Genomic DNA, 20,599 nt, shown 5'->3' with positions numbered 1-20,599 from the left:
CTTTTTCTAATTATCAATTTGCTTGGCTCCTGAAAACAGACACGTAAGAGACTACAATGTCATCTCTTCTTCAGTGAGGAGAAGTGGACAATTCAATGTAATTAACAAACATAGACCAGTCTCTAAATCTTAATCCCCTACCTCCTTCTCCATGGCTGCTTGGTGTTTTTTAATTAGCTTTTCCATTTCTGCAGCAAAGTTATTGCGCTGCGTTTCAAGATCTTTGTCCAACCTGAGGCGATGCTCATCCATCTCTGCCTTCAGTTTGTTCTCCAGTGCCATCAGCTGTTTCTGGTGCTGCCGTCTCATGCGTTTATAGCCAGACATCTGTTCTCGGAGCTCAGAGTCTTGTTCATGTTCCTGCATTTGCCTTGTCACCTAGTAAGACAACCACAGCAGGATAAAAAGTTAATGCATCTTAATCTGTTTTTCAGCATTCTTCGATTTACACAATAAAAGGATTCAATAATGATGTGTAACTTTGTTGGAAAGAAGAGCACTCGTTTCAGGGGCAGACAGCTAAAAACCGATTTGATTAAGAGAGAGAGCCTTCTCTTTCTACTGTAACACACAAAAGAATCAAATAGGTCCCTGCTGGGCTTCTTTTAGTTGTTAACAATGCCTAAAAATGAGTGAGAGAGTGAGAGCGCATTGCCATCTTTATTTTGTATTTTAACGAAACACTGTTTTCAAGTGGGTTTCTACTGAGGAAAAAACTTCACAGAGGCGAAGGGTAGCACCCTGTACTAGCAAACACTTAAAGCGTGACTTTGCTTTCTTTTTTAGCTTAGAGCAGTATTTCTGCAATAGCTGTAATCTCAGCTAAATATGGTTTAACATAACATATTCTCAAAAGTCTAGAAGCGTTTAGCACAGAGGCCACTATGTGTCTCATTTCGAGGCCTAAACTTTTATAAATGTGACCCCATTTTATATGGTGCTATTCACCTCTCCAACACCAGAGGCACAGAAGATGAGACCTCAAATGCATTCAATATTAATGTTTATGTTGGAAAATCATGAGTCCAGTTATAGACGGGTTAAAAGTTCTCTGCGTTTCACTAGTAAAAATTAAGGAAAGTCATCAATTTGTATTGTGAAAAATGCTGGCTAGTGACCATTTTACAGATACACTTGAAATTTTGCAAGATCTAGATCAGTGTTTCTCAAAGGTAACCACCGGGGGTTTTCCTGCAGCCATGACAGCCTCCTGAGCAGAAATGCAGGAGGGGGCAAAGCAGCGCCCAGGGGCTGGGGGGAGCCTTCAGCCCCCTCCCCCATCTTCAGCCGTGGGACTCCAGGGATGAGCTTCAGCAACTCCAGGCTTCAGGACACCCCTCCCCCCACTCCACCAGCTCCAGTCGTGGGGCACTGGGCTTCATCTGGGCCAGCCTTACCAGGCACCATGGTCAAGAGCCTGGGGTGCAAGGCTGCAGAAGGGAGCTCATGGCAATGGGGGGAGGAGAGGAAGGAAAAGGCGGAGTTCAGGGGGACAATGAGTAGTCTGGGGGAGGCAGTGGAGGCCATGGGGATCTGTGGGAGACCGGGGGAAGCAGCAGGGTTAGAGGTGATGGGGGGCCAGGGGAGGCAGCAGGGGCCAGGTACACTAAAATACAATTGTACATTATTTTTATTATAGAATCTGCAAAAAACCTACATATATAAATTACAATGATTTGGACATGTGTATGTGCATATTTATTTGTTTTTCCTAAAGTTAATTAAGTATTTTAAGAAAATTTGTCAGAGTGGCCACCAGCAAGAGTTGGTGGTGCCACACTGAAGCCACTAAAAGTTTTGTTGTGAAACCCCCTGATCTATGGCATGGCTTCACAGCAATGCAATAATGGAAACACCATACTGGACTGCCAATCTTATTTCTGTATTAAGGAGAACTGGTTCAGCTGACTAACCTATACGTGCATACAGTGTACACATACAGAAACTAGGGTGTAAAATTTAGATGGGAATACTTGCTTTTGTGGCATGAAACTATAAGCCATTTGATGCTGCAGATTCCCTATGTACTACTAGGCATTGTTTTTGAAAATAAATAAGCTGGGGGTTATATTTATGTTAGTAAGGTAGCTCTAACTATTTTTGTGATAACATTTTTGAGTGTATGATGACACTTCACATTCTGATGAAATCCTAAAAGCTGGAAGTAACATTATAGCTAAACCTCCAAATTCATCATGCTTATACAATTTAAGCAACAGAAAAAACTAAACCTACCAGTGATGCTGTGCGTATAGTAGCAAAGTGCTCTCGATTGCGGTAATGTGACTTGTGGCGAGATACTTGGGGTGGAGACTGTGGTTCTGATGTCCTTGTTCTAGAATCAGACTCTTCTCTGTAATTTTCTTCCTCCTTAACAGTGGGAGAAATATTAACAGTAGAGTGAATAAGGAGAATCCATGTTACTCAGATTGTCATGCTTCAAAGACAACCTTAAGAAAATAGAAGCAAAAATGCATCAGATGCACTAGTCCTGAAAGGCAACTGCTGACAATAAGCCAGCTGAAAATATAGTATAGAAAACAGAACCCTTGACCCTGGAACTTAGGATGCTGAAATTTCATTTCACATTGTTATGGCTAAGAGGAAAGCGACTTGCTCACCAGTGAGAGTGGAAAAAATAATAAAGGGAAACAAATTATTGAGATGTTCAACAGGCTACTTCCAACCAGCACACTACATAGCAGATAATATCTTAACCCAGCCAGCCGGACAAGCTCCTTCTTCACAATCATGCCAGATAATGAGGTTAATTTAACTAACTGTAGAAACACTCAAAGAAAAACAAACGTTTGATTTGCCATGTCATATTTTATATGTTTATGTTTTGAATCTATGATTCATCATCAGGCAATTGGTAATTAACTATGGTATATGCTAATCAACTGCCTGAGGAAAGGCATATATCCTTGTTCTATATCTTATTAAAGAAAAAATTACAGCCACTCCCACCATTAACTATGAAAACATATGAGTCTGAAAAGTATATCATGACCTCTGTGTAGTAAGAGCAGCATGGTTCAAAAAGAGAGACTGTTGCTGATCCTTCATCATTCCAAGGTAAGCAAGGGAAGTGGTTTCACAGCATGCCATGCTCAGAATGCTGCAATTCTTTTCCTGTGTAACTTGGTTCATTAATTAAAAATTCAGTCAAGTAATGGGAAGCTGGGTGGTTCAGGAACAGTTCTCTGCCACTGCTGTGGGTCTAGTATTTGAGAATTCACTAATGAGGAAGTAAAAAGGAGGAAGAACACTTACAGCTTTTGCCCTGTAAAACAGCACTTGATAAGCCCAGGGCATTCACTAAATAAACCAATTCCCAATGGGCAATCCCAAACTGGTTTTGAAACAATTTAACTAACACAAAATTGCCATGCAGCTAATTTTAAAGAACAGGCTTTTTAAAAAGTTTTACGTCAGCCTTCTGACGAGGAATTCTTTTGAATGCACATTAATCCTTTGGTACAAAATTTTAAAATCTGCATTACTATGTTGCGAGATAGGAAGCAATGATTTATGCCTCTTCTAATACCAAACCAAAACCTGCACACACTACACCATTCACACCAAGTGAAATCACAGCCTCATTCAAGCTGGTCTGGCTAGAAAGCTAGCACTCACAGGCTTTACATGGATGACAGAGCTATTTGACATCACAGTGTGGTCCCCTTCCATCATGTCGAGCTCACTCTTGTCATCGGAGGCATCTGGAAGACTGTTAACACTACTGCTTTGGCTACTGGCACTGATGGACATACTGGGAATGGACTGATTACTTCCAACACTGTTCACTGTTCCTGTCCTGCCAATGCCATGGTCTTGCTCCTAAGGGGAGGAAAAATAGTTGGTTACCATCTTTAAAATAAAACAGTCCATCGCAACTGTAAAGTTATCAATCTTGCCAAACAATATATTATTGAGATGCCTTTATACCGGCATCCACCTGCCAAGTCACTGCAGCTGCCCACTCTTCAGACATGTGCTACTAAATGTTTCTCCTGCAGGAATGGTGGGGACAGAAGAGATCTGCTGCAAGATTAACCTGGCTGCTATCAGATTCTTTTCAGAAGGGAGCACGCTAGGAAGTTAAACTCAACAGTGAATCAGCAATACTGTGTCCCCAGTAACTGTTTTGACAGCAGTATTATCTTCCCCTAAGAGCAATGCCAGCACTTTTACAATTTACTCATGTCCCCTTTGCAGAAGGAGAGAACTGGGCTTTGGCTCTGGTTTGTGGTTTTACCATGTGCTCCAGAATCTAGGTTTTAATTTTTAATTTATTTATTTTTGAAGTGTGTGTTTCTACCCTTTATGGTTAGGTGAAAAAACCTTCAAAACATGATCCAGATGTAACTGATGCAATAACGACTGCCAGTGGCCTTGCTTAGGTTGCGATTAGCCCTTATTTCAGGGACCAGTGAAGGTGCACCAGCACAAACCCCTCAAGAAGGCAAGGAATGCCAGGATTTGCATCCTGGTTTCAAGAATAGGTGCAAGTCCTGGCTTTCATTTCCTATATTAGGAGTTTGCACTGTTGTGGCTGGCTAGAATCAAGGGTGGACAAGGCCAGAGGCTGCAGCCAACCTGCAGCAATAACTCTGAATGACAGGAACAGCCTCCATTCATCTTGATGAGTTTATTCTAAATCCTAATGATCATTATTAATATCCCCACGTTGAGAGATCCATCGTCTCTCTTAGCTCTTCTTACCTCCTCCTCTTCCTGTGCTTCTACTGCAGGCCCATTGTGTGCCTCCTGGAAAAGGAGCTTCTTCATTTTGCGATACTGCAGATTGTCCAGTTCTCTCACTGCATCCTTTGTTCTCTGGATCAGGTCTATTAACACTGTTTCAGGCCGCTCCCGAAGAACAAACATGTGCTGCAGAACACACACAGACAGGTGACTAATATTTCAGATCCCCAGTGCACATACTTTGTTGGAAACTACCTTCATGAATTTTGGTCGTGTTTCTTCCTCCTCCCTAAATAGGTAGAAGAAGAAGGTAGCCTACAGCCATACTAGCTAAGGTTGGGGTCTTATCAGATTTCAGAACCTAGATGATTTGAGCCTGGTCAGTACTTTGATGAAAGACATCCATGGATATAGAGATGTTGCAGGAAAGTAGGGTCTGCAACTCAGTTCAGTGGAACTCTTCCTCCAGAGACCTTGCCTAGACTAAGGAAAAGGATGTTTGATTTTAAACAGCACTTAAACCCTGTCTTTTCTGAGTGGTAACACCTTTAAAACACATTAGCTGGTCAGTCAATCACAACCAGCTATCATGTTTACTAAAGGTGTTAAGCTCTGTCTCTCCTGGTTGCTAAGTGGCATTTAAGATCTTAACTAACTTTTATTTTTTTAAACAGCCTTCTTCCTATTCTAGACAAATGAGTAACTTATCTAAAACTCAGCATATGGCTCTTTTGGATGAGACATAAAACAGAGGTTTTGAACATTTATGGTTCCCTCTCACTTTTAGTTCTGTAACTGCTGTGCTGCTCAGATTATTAGAAAGACTTACAATCATAGAACTGGAAGAGACCTTGAGAGGCCATCTAGTCCAGTCCCCTGCACTCAAGGAAGGACTAAGTATTATCTAGGCCAGTGGTCTCCAAACTTTGGATCGCACACCCCCAGGGCCAGCTCTAGGGAAGGAGAAAAAAAAAGAAAGAGCTGCCGCCGGCATGCCGCCCAAGACGGAGCAGGGGAGAGCCGAGCTGCTGCCGGCATGCCACCCAAGACGGAGCGGGGGAGAGCCGAGCTGCCGCCGGCGTGCCATCAAAGAATCAGAGGTCCTTCAGCAGCGCTCCTCCTGCCATGCACCCCCAGGGATGGTCTTGCGCACTCCACTTTGGAAACCACTGATCTAGACCATCCCTGACACGTGGTTGTCCAATCTGCTCTTAAAAATCCCCAGTGATGTAACAAGACTCTCAATTGAATCTAAATTAGCTCTTTTATTATACCCTGGAGGGAGGAAGGGTCAAATGGTGTCTAGGACCCTTAAACAGGGCACACCACCAGGTACAAGTACCTGTCCCCACCCCCAATCTCTCACTTGCTGCATTGCACTGGCACTGATGGTTGCATTTTGCCAGAAGGTGAATGGAAACTAATCTGTGTGTGTTTGAAGGTGTTTTACCAGCCTTCCGGACGAACTGTGCTCCATAGATATGAGTCAGCATTAACAATACTAGCCGTTTCATTCTGTTATTTTGGAAAGCAGTACTGCAATTTCCAACATTTGTCATATTTCCTACATGTCCCTATTAATTGGCATACAGCTGTTTGCTACTTAGATAGGGAAGGAACATATTCATAAAATTCACCAACGTTTATTTTTCAACACAATTTTCTTTAATTAAAAAGTGTATTGTTGGAAAAAAAACTGAAGTTTAGAATTCTGATATGGCTCGCTACACTCCCATTAAGCCCATCAGTGGAGAATTATGTTTACTTTTTGAATGGAAAATCCTAGCAAATGTAAAGAAAGGAAAAGCCTCATGATCACTTAAGCATTAAAACATACAAAAAGGTGACCATCTAAACCTGCGCTGTCAGCAGTCATGTGCTGATAGTGCAAGAACTTGGAACATAAGTATTGAATAGAAAGCACCATTACATTAAAAGATGAAAAATCAATGCCATAGCTTTTACAAGGAGAATGAAAAATTAACCAAAACAAATGCCACTTGATACCGTCAAGGGAGTCCACAGAAGTCACATTTGTGTAAGGCCATCTCAATACCTACTAGTACATTGCCAAAATAAGTATATTCGCTTAGGCATGCATCAGCTCATTGCAACCATTTAAAGACACTTACTGTGTTTCACTACTAGAGAAAAGGAGATTAAATATATACAGCACATGGGAGAGGGGAGAAGGAGAAGAAGCCAGGCAATATAACAGGAGGAACTCTGCAAACAAGTGACATGCATCAGTGTCAAGAAAAGAAATATGTGGGAGAAAAATCCACTTGATCATGCTGGAGGGTACATTTCAAATCTATGTATAAAGCACATAGGTGCTGGAATAGTGTAAAAGCCTGCAAGGTGTATATAGCACAGGATGAGGAGAAGTAAAGAAAGATATTTTGCTAACCAATGCACGATAGCTCTGTCAGGATTAAGCATAGCAACCAAAGGGCACACAGAGATTTGATGGTCAGCCTATGGCACTTGCTGAATATTCCATTAGTAACTATGAAGATATGGCTGGATCACTGAATCATCTAGCTAGCTGCTTCAGACACTGAGTAGTAAAATTAGAAATGCTTACAAAAAAGAGTGCAGTCCACAAAGCTGGTTAGTTCTTTAGCTTAAGGGTATTAGGGATAACAGACAAAGCATTGTTTAACCTTGGTCTAGAAGAGCAGCAGGTGAGAAAGAAAAAGAGCTGTAGAGCATTATACTTCATAAAATCCTTTCTTTCTAATACCATCCGAAGGAAAAAAAAAAGACAGGACAAGAAAGCCAACCTTCAGAAGCTCCTCTGATGTAGGCCTGTCTTGAGGAATTTTCTGGAGGCAAGAATCTACGAAGTTTCGAAAATAATCAGACCTATTACAAGAGAGAAAAAAAATGTTAACTGAGTTAACTGCTGACTTCTTCATTTTAAACATCTCATTAAGGAACCATCTGTAGCAAAATCAACCCCTCCACTCCCTCCCCCCCAAAAAACAAAAACCAACCCCTCAACACTTGAACCAACATATCTAAGTCAAGCCAGATCTCCTCTGTAGATCCTTTAACCTCAACTGCCAAACTGGCTCAGAGTAAGAATGCAAGAATATTGTGCAATTCAAGAGGAAAGGAAAAGTTGTACCAGTTATCTAAAGGCCCACATGACTCTGAATGCCATCATTAATGGTGTAAAAACACTGTTTCATTTTGATGGGACAAATTTAACTATCAGATTCAACTATCACACAGGCCTTGTGCCTGCCCTCTGCCCAGGTGAGTTTAATCCCCAGCACACTGCATTAGCACAATACCTATATGTCTCAGACACATCTTCCAAGATGTTCTGAAATCCATTGGCAGCGTGGCGGTACAGGGGTAAGTGAATTTTTCACATCTCTTTGGATGCTGAGTCTCTACATTCTGCCCCTTCATTTAAAACACAGACTTTCCGACAGACATTACTACTGACATTGAGATGATAGAACTTCAGATTTTCTTTTTCTCTCTCCATCCACAAAAACCCAGGTAATTACTTGATTATTTTCTTCCTCTAAAGTTTTTTAGCAAATTAAATTCTTGTATTTTTTGGTCAGAAAAAATCTATAAAATGAGCAGAACCTTTTCTGGAAATATCATGTGTGGGCACCTAATCAGAACATCTCTGAGGTTAAAAAAGTTGTAAAAGTGCAGAACACTGCGTTACAATCCAAACAGCAGGACTGCAGCTTAGCAAACAACACTACTGTGACACTGGCAGGCCAGATGCCAGCTCTTGTCCAGGCTGCAGGCATTAACTAAACTGGAAGAGACCTCGAGAGGCCATCTAGTCCAGTCCCCTGCACTCATGGTAGGACCAAGTATTATCTAGACCAGTGGCCACCAACCTGTAGATTGCGATAGACTGGTCGATCCTGGAGTCTCTGCCAATTGATTGTGATCTCTGGCCACTAGAAATCCGATGGCACAGTGGGGCTAAGACAGGCTCCCTGCCTGCCCTGGTCCCGTGCGCTCCTGGAGGCAGGCAGCAGGCCCGAGGGAGGAGAGGCAGGAGTCTCCGCTACTGCTCCTGCCTGCAAGCACCGCCCCCGCAGCTCTCATTGGCCGGGAATGGGAAACTGTGGCCAACAGGAACTGCTGGGGCGATGCCTGCAGAGAGCAGCTGCATGCAAAGACACGTGCCTCCCTGCCCCAGGGGCCATGATGGCCACTTCTGGGAGCGACATGGGGCTGTGGGAGCCTGCCTTACTTAGCCCCGCTGCGCCTCTGACCAGTAGCCGTCCAAGGTAAGTGCCGTCTGGCAGGAGCCCACACCTCTCCCGCACCCCAACCCTCAGCTCCCTCCCAGAGCCAGCACCCCATACCTGCTCTTGCACCCCAATCCCCTGCCCCAGCCTGGTGAAAGAGACTGAGGGTGGGGGAGAGCAAGCAATGGAGGGAGGGGGAATGGAGTGAGCAGGGCGGGGCCTCGGGAAAGGGGCAGGGTAGATCCTGGATTGCACTTAAATTCGTAATTGATCTTGTGCATAAAAAGGTCGGAGATCACTGATCTAGACCGTCCCTGAGACGTGTTTGTCTAACCTGCTCTTAAAAATCTCCAATGATGGAGATTCCACAACCTCTCTAGGCAATTTATGCCAGTGCTTAACCACCCTGACAGTTAGGAAGTTTTTCCTAATGTCCAGTCTAAACCTCCCTTGCTGCAATTTAAGCCCATTGCTTCTTGTCCTATCCTCAGAAGTTAAGAACACTTCTTCTCCCTCCTCCTTGTAAAAACCTTTTATGTACTTGAAAATTTATGTCCCCTAGTCTTCTCTTCTCCAGACTAAATAAACCCAATTTTTTCAATCTTCCTTCATAGGTCTTGTTTTCTTGACCATTAATCAATTTGTTGCTCTTCTCTAGACTTTCTCCAATTTGTCCACATCTTTCCTGAAAGAACTGACAGCCTTTTAGCTGGATACAAGGCTAGGTCAGTTACATGTTAGTTTTGCTCAAAATAGGTATTTATTAAGAATGTGTTTAGTCTCTATGAAGTGCTTGTAAATTGCCGCATGCATTAGTCTTGCTTATAATATTTGTACTCCATGCTGTAAGAAAATATGTAAGTTTTGTTGTATAACTTTGAAAATGTTTGCTCTGAACTTGTGAACTCAGACATGGGAATCATCTCCCACCCTGCCCATCTATGAGGACTATCAAAATCAGATGTGCTATCAAGGATCATTGCAATACAAAGGATTAGTTAATGGCCCTGTCCCACTTAGGAAATGCTACCTGCAAGGAAGCTTGTCCTGTGGGTTTTGAAGCTGAATGAAGGAAATAAAATGAAGCCACTGGAAAATTTTCCATCTTTTTTGCTGTTTGAACTCTGAAGAGCCAGAGACTCTAAACTGAAGCCAGAGATCCTCAGGGTTGCCTGATGAATCTGCCCTGAAAGAGGCTTTGAATTGACAGACCACTACAACTATCACTCTTAGGATTTAGATGGCACCTCATTTGTGTATAGGTTTGCCTGCTTTAACCTGTAAAGAGCTCTCTCATTCCTTTTTCTTAGTTTGTAATCATTTATATAGTTTATTACAGGAAAGGCTACAGGTGTGGTCTCTGGTGTAAAGATCTAGGATACCAATTGATCTGGGGTAGGTGACTGGTCTCCTGTGCGTGGAAGCAACCCAAATGTGGTGTGATTTTTGGTGTAAGTGATCTTTTATCACTATGTCCAGTTTGTCTGGGTGGCAAGATAGACTGGAGAATCAAAGGGGACTGTCTGTGACTCCATGGTAACACTGTTATAGTGATGCAGGAGTTCACATTTGTTACTGACTTGATGAAATCTGAATTTAAAACACACCACCAATTTGAGGTGTCTGCCCTGAGGTAGGCTAGGCACTCATGGTCATGAGCCACTGCAGACAGTGTGACAATTATTACTAAGTTTTTTACTTTTAAAATGGATTCATCTGTATGTGGATTCAAGAAAATGTTCAGGACCAGGAGGCACAAAATGTGACTATTTTATGGGTGTTGGCAAATACATAATCAATGGTAGTAGTTCCACAAACCAAGATTTGGGTTTCATAAACTTTGTTTTTAATAATATAAAAACAATCGTTTGCTGCTAACCTCCAGGTTTCCAATGTTTACTGACACATGACTTACCATGGGATTTTATGTTCTTACAGCAAGTCTGTTCCGTTTCTGGACTTGCTGCATTCCTGGTCTCTAAAATATTCACTTATTCAGTGGTGAATTTTGTGCACATAAAATGTACAGTGCACCTACTTATCAGCCTTTCAGCTCACATCTTCCCAACTGGAATCCAGCCATTTCAAGAACTCGGCATGACAAAGCACTCCATTTATAGCAAGTCCCGACAACGCTTCTCTCTCAGTAATACTCACCATTCATTAGACTGTAGTGTAGGGGATTCATTCTGCGCTATGTGATATAAGGCACTCATTGCGTTCATATTAAACAAAGGAGGCTTCCTTTCCGCTATACATAAAAGAAAATAATTTTTATATAGGGAAATAGTCTCACAGTTTTCCCCTTAATTTATTCCCATTGCTTATAAAGACACAACAGTAGGACCACTAGTGCCTGAACATGGGGCCCCAAACCAACCCTAACCCTGCAACAAGATGTGCTGCCATGTGCTCCTACCATGGGTTTTACCCGTGCAGAAGACGAAAGCTCTTTGAAGATCAAATGCCTTGTCTTGTCAAGCTTTCAAATTCTGGGGGTTGTCATGGTGGAGCACTCACTCTAAATTACCAAAATATAAATAAATCAGCAGTAAGAGCCACAATCAGTGGCTGCACAGCTACAATGGGGTCTGGCCAGTTTGTTATACAATTATTTTAAAACCTAAAAGTACGCAAAATCCAATGGTAGCGATGTGGACAAAGCTGGTTACTGAAACTGTCACAACCATACTTCACTGACTGAACATACATATGTTCAGTCAATAACAAGCTAATTCTTTACTATTTTGAGGGTAGATTCTCTCTGGCTCTCCTTTCTCTTGCAAGCTTGTGTAGTCTCATAGGACCAACACAGTATGAAATTTTAATAAGGAAGGAGATGATCTCACCAAAACAACAGAATAGAAGGTTCGTCAGAATGTTTGCTGAATAAAACTATAAAACTGAAGCTCACTGCAAACATTTCAAGGAAACCGTTCAAATGGTGACATTTATACACAGGGGAAAATGTAATGAAGAATTTTTTTAACATAAGATTCAATTCCTATTTTCAGCTTTTTATGTCCCACTGGTGCTTTGGCATACATACATTCTCCTCTCTATCTCCCACCAAGTACTTCACAATAATACACACAATGGATGTCAATGGACACACTTCCGCGTTATGGGATTTGGTAAAATAGCCTCATGCCCCACCAGTTCACCAGAACTCAAACTGAGGGATGATGCCCCACGTCAAGCCAAAAATCATATAAAAAAGCAAGCACACTTCATAATGCAGAAATTCAGTATGCAATAAGGCACAAAAGGGGTGTGGTCACCATGAGCTAACTACATTCTTGGGGCACTGGATCCAGCCAAACTTTTCTAGTCCACTCAGAGCATGATTATGTCATGATAGCCACACCCCTTAAAGCTGCTTTATATTGGCAACAAAAATCTTTACTCTGAAGGAGTCTCTTTTATGTACTGGAAGAAAATGAAGTTGACGGCCTGGAATATTAGACAGCATTTTTAGCTAAACTCTGTGGTTCACATGGATTAGTGTATTTCTGAGAATGTTCACCAGCCAATCAGATTGTTCATTCAATCAATGACGTTTTAGAACAAACAATAAGATATGACAAGGCAGTTAATACAGCCCCAGATACGCTGGGATGCACGAAGGAATAACTTTGCCACTTTAGGGGGCATTGGTATCGAAGTGCTATTATCAAGTTGGATCTTTATCATGAAAATATTATACATTAGGGTGAAAAGAAATTTTTATCCACCTGTAACCCTTTTAAATAGACACGCTGCTTTAAGTAGCCCATTCTAACTGTAGTACCACGATTTACTTCCTGGGTGAGGATGTTAATACTTCAAGACTGGATTGTTCCAAATCTTCCTTAAGAGATCTTCCAGACAAATTTATTCATATGTGACAACACACCCTGAATATAGCTATGAAGCCGTCTGTTTAACCCAGGTGGGCAAACAACGGCCTGAAGACCGGATGCAGCCAGCCGTCAAGCTCCTGCTGGGGAGCGGGGTGTGGGGCTTGCCCCGCTCCAGCCGGGGCACAGGGTCGGGGGCAGCTCCACACTGCTCCCGGAAGCAGCAGCATGGCCCCCATCCGGCTCCTACATGTAGGGGCAGCCAAGGGGCTCCGCTCCGCATGCTGCCCCCATCCCAAGTGCCGCCCCCACAGCTCCCACTGGTGGAGAACGGCAGCCTATGAGAGCTGCAGGGGCAGTAACTGCGGACAGGGCATCATGCAGAGCCACCTGGCCGTGCCTCCATGTAGGAGTCAGAGAAGAGACATGCTGCTGCTTCTGGGAGCCGCTTGAGGTAAGCACCGCCCAGAGCCTGCACCCTTGAGCCTCTCCCCACGCCCCAACCCCCTGCCCCAGCCCTGATCCCCCTCCTGCCCTCCGAACCCCTCAATCCCAGCTCGGAGCACCTTCCTGCACCCCAAGCTCCTCATCCCCACCCCAGAGCCCGGACCCCCAGCCGGAGCCCTCACGCCCCCCCACATCCCACTCCAATCTGGAGCCCCCTCCCAAACCCTGAACTCCTCATTTCTGGTCCCACCACGGAGCCCACACCCCCATCCAGAGCCCTCCCACCCGCCAACCCCAATTTTGTGAGCATTCATGGCGCGCCATACAATTTTTATTCCCAGATGTGGCCTGGGGGCCAAAAAGTTTGTCCACTCCTAGTTTAAACCAAGCTTCATTAACATAGGAGTCCTCAAGGAAACTTTACGCTGTATACGAATATTGAAGTTAACATTTTGCTTTTCACTTTTAAAGCCATATGTGTTTTAGTACTTTAAGGTCTATTTTCTACATTTTTCTCTGTGTGGATCATGCTTTTTCATTCAAAGGTTAACTGACCCCACACCGAGCGTAAACCCTGTAAGTGCTAGAGGGTTTGCTGTTTTCCTTGTCTATAATAATCTCTTCCTTTGTGCAATGAAAATGCCAGTTCAATTAACACAAAACTGGAAACTTACTCTTGATTTTTAATATCGCACTTACCACTTCACTCTAAAGACCATGACCTAAAGCCATCAGAACAAGGAAGCAAGCACAGGTCTCGTGCATGGTAACTCAGATCAATACACTCCAGGGTTAAACAATTCAGACTCTCAGAATTAAGTTTAAACATTCTTTTCAGTAGAAATTTAATATTTACACCACAAGTTGGACATGGAGGAAAATCTGTCAGGTAGTCTAGTACTTTTAAAGGAAGATGGCTTACCTAACTCAATACATGTTATTCCAAGAGACCAAACGTCTACTTTGCCATCATACTGCCCTTCATCCATGGCTAAAATTACTTCTGGGGCCATCCTAAAACATAAAATTAAATTCTCATAAAATTCTACATTACAGTACTCCATAAGCATTTCAACCTAATTGGCCATGTGACAAATTGACTAATTTGAACTACACCTCTACCCCGATATAATGCAGTCCTTGGGAGACAAAAAATCTCACCACATTATAGGTGACACCGCGTTATATCAAACTTGCTTTGGCTCCCCCGTTCCTTGTTCCCTGACCTCCCCCTCCAGAGACCCCCGTCCGTAATCACCCCCAGGACTCTACCCAACCCCCTGCTCCCTGTCCCCTGACTGCTCCGACCCCTATCCACACCCCTTGCCCCCTGACAGGCACTCACCGGCAGTGACGGAAAGCGGAGCAACGCGGACCCAGCCCACTCCACTCCGCAAGCTCCCAGCCGCGGCGCTCCGCTTCCTGCCGCCAGTGAGTGCAGGGAGGTTGGGAAAAGGACACCCCCTGCACTCACCTGCGGCGGGAAGCGGAGCGACGCGGTCCCAGCCTACTCTGCTTTCCTTTCCCCGGCCCCGTTGCTGGGGGGGAGTTGGGGAAAGTTCCCGCACTCACCTGCGGTGGGAAGCGGAGCGATGTGGCTGGGAGCTGGCGGAGTGGAGCAGGCTGGGGCCGGGCTGCTCCGCTTCCCCCAAGCCTGCTCCCCCTAGCGACACGGCTCAGGCTGGGGTGAGGGAAGCAGAGTGGGTTGCTCCCGGCCTCCTGCTAATCCCCTGGGCCACTCTGGGACTGTGGGGCACCCAAAAGTGCCCCCCCACAGCTCCTGCCTCCCAGAGCCTGGGTGAGGGAGCCCCTGACCGCCCCCAAGACCCACTTCTCCGGCCCAGCACCCTTAACACGCTGCTCTGAGCAGCGTGTTGGAGCTTTACTGCATTGTATGCGAACCTGCGTTACAGCGGGTGGCGTCATAGCAGGGTAGAGGTGTATTGAGATGGAAAGAAACATTGCACAAGATATCAGGCATATGCCTGGGTCACTTCAGTCTTGATTTGGACCCAACTTGTCTGGCATTCTGGAGTTCATCAACCAGTAGCGCCGCACTGGCAAAGCCATGTTGGGAAACCTACACAATGCATTCTTGCCCTATACCCAGCTTTTCACATTTATGAGCGTTACAACTCCCTGCTCCACCCATATCTCCAATAGTCTAGTTGGCTAACCAATACTGGTGATGCAATTACCGCATGAACATAAAAAACAGCTACACTGGTCCATCTAGCCCAGTATACTGTTTTCTGACAGTGGCCAGTGCCACATGCGTCCAAGGGAGTAACAAAACAAGGCAATTTCGAGTGAAGCTGTATAAACACCACAGATTAGATGTAGAAGATCAAACCATAGAAGATGTCTGCAAAGATTTCTGTTCAATCAATCTGGCCTTTCCTGTGAAAAAACGCTCTTTAGTAATTTGAACAGCCAGATGCCATGAGAACGTTTGAAGTTTCAAATCATGGTATTGGTTGAATAAAGCATGCACATAATTGCTTCAGGAGCCTCACTGTAGCTACTTACAGTCAGGGTAAATATAATAGCAAAGTATATACAATTTATGAAAAGTAAATAGAAGTATTATACACACTTAGGAGGGCACTGAACTGTCCTTACCTTAAAATCTGAACAAATCAAACTTTTCATAGCACTTAATGTTATATTTGCAATGTACATTTTGATTTAACCAGAACTGTACTGTCTCAAAAGTGGATTTTAGTAAGGTCCAAACAAATTAGACAGCCTACCAAAAGATGTTACTTCTTGAAGCCACAGGTGTGTAAAAACTTTTCTTACCAATATGGCGTCCCCACAAACGAATTGGCAGGAGAGGCTATGGAAGCAGATCCAAAGTCAGCAAGCTTCACCTGGCCTGGCTCTGTCAGCAGGATGTTTCCTGCCTTGATATCTCTGGTTATGGAATACAAGCATTACTATTAAATCCCTAAAACAGCCACAATGGAGTGTGCCATCATTCACAGGTTCAAGTTATAGAATACACTGACCCCTGTACAAGAGTTTCAGTAATGAGGGGTCCTAGCCTTAATTCTATGCCTGATCTTGGAATCTAGTTTAGTGTCTTAAAAAATCAACTTTAGATTTCAGTGACTTCTAACAGCAACAAGAATTATTTAAATACCATGACTGCAATCCATCAAAACCATAAGAGATGGCTAGCTCCCCTTTTTAGACATTCTACAAAAAATGTTAATAGTTCCAATAACTCACTCATTTTATTCCTACCAAAATGTGACAGGAATCTTTTAAAAAATTATTTAGACTGTTTGACTTCCTTTATTGCCATTTTTCCCTGTGTGTGTATTCACATAAAGCTAGTTTTTAAGAGGGTTATTACTTTTCTTTATGGGAAAAAAATACCAAGCAACTTTCACACTGAAGTTGCCAAAAAGCTATTTAGCTAACCTATGTGCTTAGTCAGCCTTGGTGTTCTGTGCTTCAAGGGATGAGCATCACCACTGAATTCTACCATATCAAGTGGGAAAAGCAGATATAAAAGATATTACATAAAGGGATTTTCCTGGCATTTTACAATTATTGTGAATTACTAATTCTAGAAGATATGTACACTGCAAAAAAACCCAACAACTCTACTTACAAATCTTAAATGTCATATCCATCATTGGGATGATCAGGCTGCAATCAACAAGATAAATTACCTGCAAGTGTGTGACACAGTAACTTTGTAAGTACTTACCGATGGATCATATTGTGAGAATGTAAGTATGCTAGTCCCTGGAGAGCACCATGGGTAATTGCTGCTATTTCCACCTCTTGCAATGGCTTTTTATGAACTTAAGGGAAGAGTACATGTGAAATCTATTATTCAAGAAAACAATGCAGTTTACAACGTTCAGTGCATACTTTCAAAAATGTAAACACAGGCCTAGAAAACTGTAAGTTCTAGTTTTACAAGGCCTGTGTCCTGCATAAGGATACCCACTTTACAAGTGGTTGATAATACACTGTACAATCTGGAATCAGACGTAACCCTCTAACTGTAACACGGCAGCGACTCATTCTACCCAAAAAAAGGCTATACTGCTAAATTCACATCTAAATTCTTGTCAGCTTTTCAACCATTTTACCAACGGTATTTGAGATGAATATTTAATTTACCATTAATAAACCTCAACAAAAAAATTACAACACAACTTTTTTCCCAGAACTCTCCCAGAGGCCAAATGAACTGCTCTGTAGCTCATCTCAGACAGTTTGACAGGAAGTGAAGGTAACTAACAAAATGCTTCATTTAGCAAACCCTTGCTACTGGGTGTAGTGACACTGTAGTCAATGGGACTACCCCGGCACTAAGCATTGTGCCTGACAGCAAGGGTTTGCAGAATTAAGCTCTGAAGCGACATAAAAGGAGAATCTTAAATTCAAGGAATACAAACAGATGGTTGAAGACTTATTTAAAGATAGTAAGAGAAGACAAATTGTGTGCCTAGGAAAGCTATACACTACAGAAAAATACTGTAGATATGTAAAATTTTGAGCTATTGTAACATTCCCCCCCCCCCAATTAAATAACTGAACATTGCAGAACAACTCTGATCCATAATCTGTTGGATTATAAATTTCTCCGTTTCAATCAAAGAAATCTTTGAGACATACCTTCTAGTAAGTCTGATGCCGATCCTAAACAATATTCCATAACAAGCTGTGTGGGGAGAAATCAAAATAATGTATTACAGAATACCTAGAGATAAATAAATGGTGACTAGATTTCATCGGCTTGTGAATAGTTAGTGATCCAGCATCATTCATGTACTATGAACCCTACAACAGGAGTTTGCCTTATGTTCCGGCTGAAACGACCATCATCTCACAAACCTTGAGAAAAATAAGCCGAGGCCCAAAATAATTTAGGTGTTGGGAAACCAGATTTTACAAAACAATCCCAACAGCTATGTTTCCACATTTTTGTTTAAATTCCAGTGAATTTAAATTCCCCTCAAGATTAGTTATACTGTACATCTTTGATAAGAAAAAGAGAAGAAAAGGGAATTACCTATTGTATATATGGCAAGGGTAGTGTTCAGTGATGTACCCTTAGAACATAAAAGCAGTAGTAGAATGCTGTAAGGTTTACACTAGATACTTTTGCCAGTTTAGAAATGTTGAATAGGGTGTGATTAAAGACATGCTATGCCGGCAAAAGCCCTAGTGTAGATCAGTTATATCAGTATGAAAGTGCTTCTCCTGGTATAGATTATTTTGCTCAAGACACTGGTATAAGCTCTCCCAGCAAAAGCTGTCAGTATAAACTGCATCTACACTAGGTGGACTTGCTGGTATAGCATCTTAGCTACACGTGCAAAACTTTCCTGGTGTAGACTAGGCCTAACTGGAGAATACCAGCTTCCAAATATGATGATACAACAATCTAATATTATTCCTAACATAGGGCCCTAATCTACCACCCTTGCTAATGTTGAGCAGTACCATACTATAGGAACAATTCCCATTGAAATGACCAGAATTGCTCTTTTAGTAAGGAATCACACAGAGTAAAGAGGGCAGAATAGTGCCCACAACAAATTACATATAAAAGAGATAAATAGAGTACATAATTACTTATCAGGGATGTGAAAATTATATTCAATAAGTTTATCATATCATTTATGGCTAACCATTTATTTGTATTTAGATTAATTTTTGTTATAATTAGATTTCTCAAAACCTTAAAAAAATATTGTCTAGGTCTTATAGTACTACGGATATTGATTTATGAATAGTATTTACACATTAATATAATTTAATACACAATTGTTTTGTAATTTGAACTACTGCAATTTTATCAATGAACTGCGTGATGTGCCACTGAAGTTGTACTTCTTAGTGCAACTTCTTCCTGTATGTAGATATATATATATATGTAGGTATGCAATGAGCAATTCAAATAAAGAAAGGCTTTTTGACTGTAACCCAAACGCTGCAGCACTAGTCTAGCGCAGTGGTCCCAAAACATTTTTGTTCACACTCTCCTTACCTGGCCTGTGCCCCCCTAGGAGCCATGGTTGGAAGCGGGGCCAAGGTAAGAGCCAGGGGCCACGGCCAGGAGCAGAGCTGTGGCCGAGGCTGCAGCTAGACCTGAGGCTAGGGCCAGACTGGAGCTGGGAGCAGAGCAGGACTGGGTAGCGCTCCCTCCCCACCTGCCGTGGGGACAGGTCTGGGGCCCCACTGTGCCCCTAGGGGGCATGCCCCACAGTTGGGGGACCACTGGTATTGTGCATAGAGCCAGAAAGTGAAACTGATTATTCAGCCTTATGTCATCCAAAGGGTGTAAAAATGAAAAGGCAAAATAAACAAATAGCATAAAATGGGTAAAAGTAAATTAGACTGTCCAAATGGGGAGAATTTAAAAAAAAAAAACTGTGATAAAACAGTAAGTGATTTTAAAAATCAATTTAATAATGTGACTATCCGTTTAAAAGAATAAATCAGCTATATATGGAACATAGTCAAAATGTAAAACACTGAACCACAGATAATAAGCTCACTGGGACATCATATATACTGTTAGTAAATAAAATTGCCATATTTTTTTCCAATGCAGTGAAAATTAACGAAATGCATTCTTCCTCTCCTCCAAGCAAGAATCAAGTGGCCAAGTACTTGGTTTTTATTTAACAACCCAGCAATGAAATGAGTTGTGGGCACTAATATCAATATACCCCTTCAGGAAGGGAGGAGAAAGTTTGCAGGGTCTCTGGACTTGCCTTATATGGCTCACAGAATCCACTGATCCTGGCTGCACATTTCTAAGCATGTTGGGAGCTGCACCTTTTCCTTATCACTCTATGTAGGAGACAGAGATTTTAGGGGTCTTCCCCTACAGCCAGCTGGAGACATGTGTTTACTTAAATTTGCCCTCAATCGAAACAAGAGAAGTGGAGAGCGGCTTACCCATGCTGTATGCTCACGCAAATAGCAGCCTTTGTATTCTATACTGTTAGGATGCTTTATTCTTTGTAGGAACTTGACTTCCTTAATAATATCCTGCCATTTCTGTGGAAAAGAAAAGGAATAGGAAGAAACTTTAAAAAACTGTTACTTAAAAGAAGGGCGAGAGAGAGAAAAAATGACCTAACCAAGATAAACGGGGAATGGGGGTGGGGGGAGATCTGTATCCTCCTCAAAATAGTTGAAGTTTGAAATTCAAAAAAAAGTTATATTAATACCATGACTTACACTGCTCAACTCTGCATAAAGAAAGTATCATATTTTACCATTTTATTTACCCAGAGAATAAAAATGTTAAGGAATTTGATTTTACGGCAAAAATCTCTCAATTAATGTAATATTTTATACACGTACATGCAGAACACAACACCACAA

General features: G+C 42.4%; 1 protein-coding gene across 1 annotated transcript in view; it reads right to left on the bottom strand.

The window, feature by feature from the left end:
- The window catches only part of TAOK1 (TAO kinase 1), a 107,587-nt gene that overhangs the window by 27,208 nt on the left and 59,780 nt on the right, over positions 1-20,599 (bottom strand). The window contains exons 4-14 of the mRNA XM_048823761.2: positions 20,168-20,269; positions 17,873-17,918; positions 16,953-17,049; positions 16,034-16,147; positions 14,154-14,245; positions 11,103-11,196; positions 7,497-7,578; positions 4,729-4,896; positions 3,640-3,843; positions 2,236-2,370; positions 142-378 (exon numbers count right to left, since the gene is read on the bottom strand). Of these exons, the coding sequence (XP_048679718.1) occupies positions 142-378; positions 2,236-2,370; positions 3,640-3,843; positions 4,729-4,896; positions 7,497-7,578; positions 11,103-11,196; positions 14,154-14,245; positions 16,034-16,147; positions 16,953-17,049; positions 17,873-17,918; positions 20,168-20,269 (1,371 nt within the window). The remainder of the gene's footprint in view (positions 1-141; positions 379-2,235; positions 2,371-3,639; positions 3,844-4,728; positions 4,897-7,496; positions 7,579-11,102; positions 11,197-14,153; positions 14,246-16,033; positions 16,148-16,952; positions 17,050-17,872; positions 17,919-20,167; positions 20,270-20,599) is intronic.

Source organism: Caretta caretta, chromosome 17 (assembly GCF_965140235.1).
Source record: "Caretta caretta isolate rCarCar2 chromosome 17, rCarCar1.hap1, whole genome shotgun sequence".
NCBI classification, from domain to species: domain Eukaryota; kingdom Metazoa; phylum Chordata; order Testudines; family Cheloniidae; genus Caretta; species Caretta caretta.
This window is presented reverse-complemented; position numbering and strand designations above follow the sequence as displayed.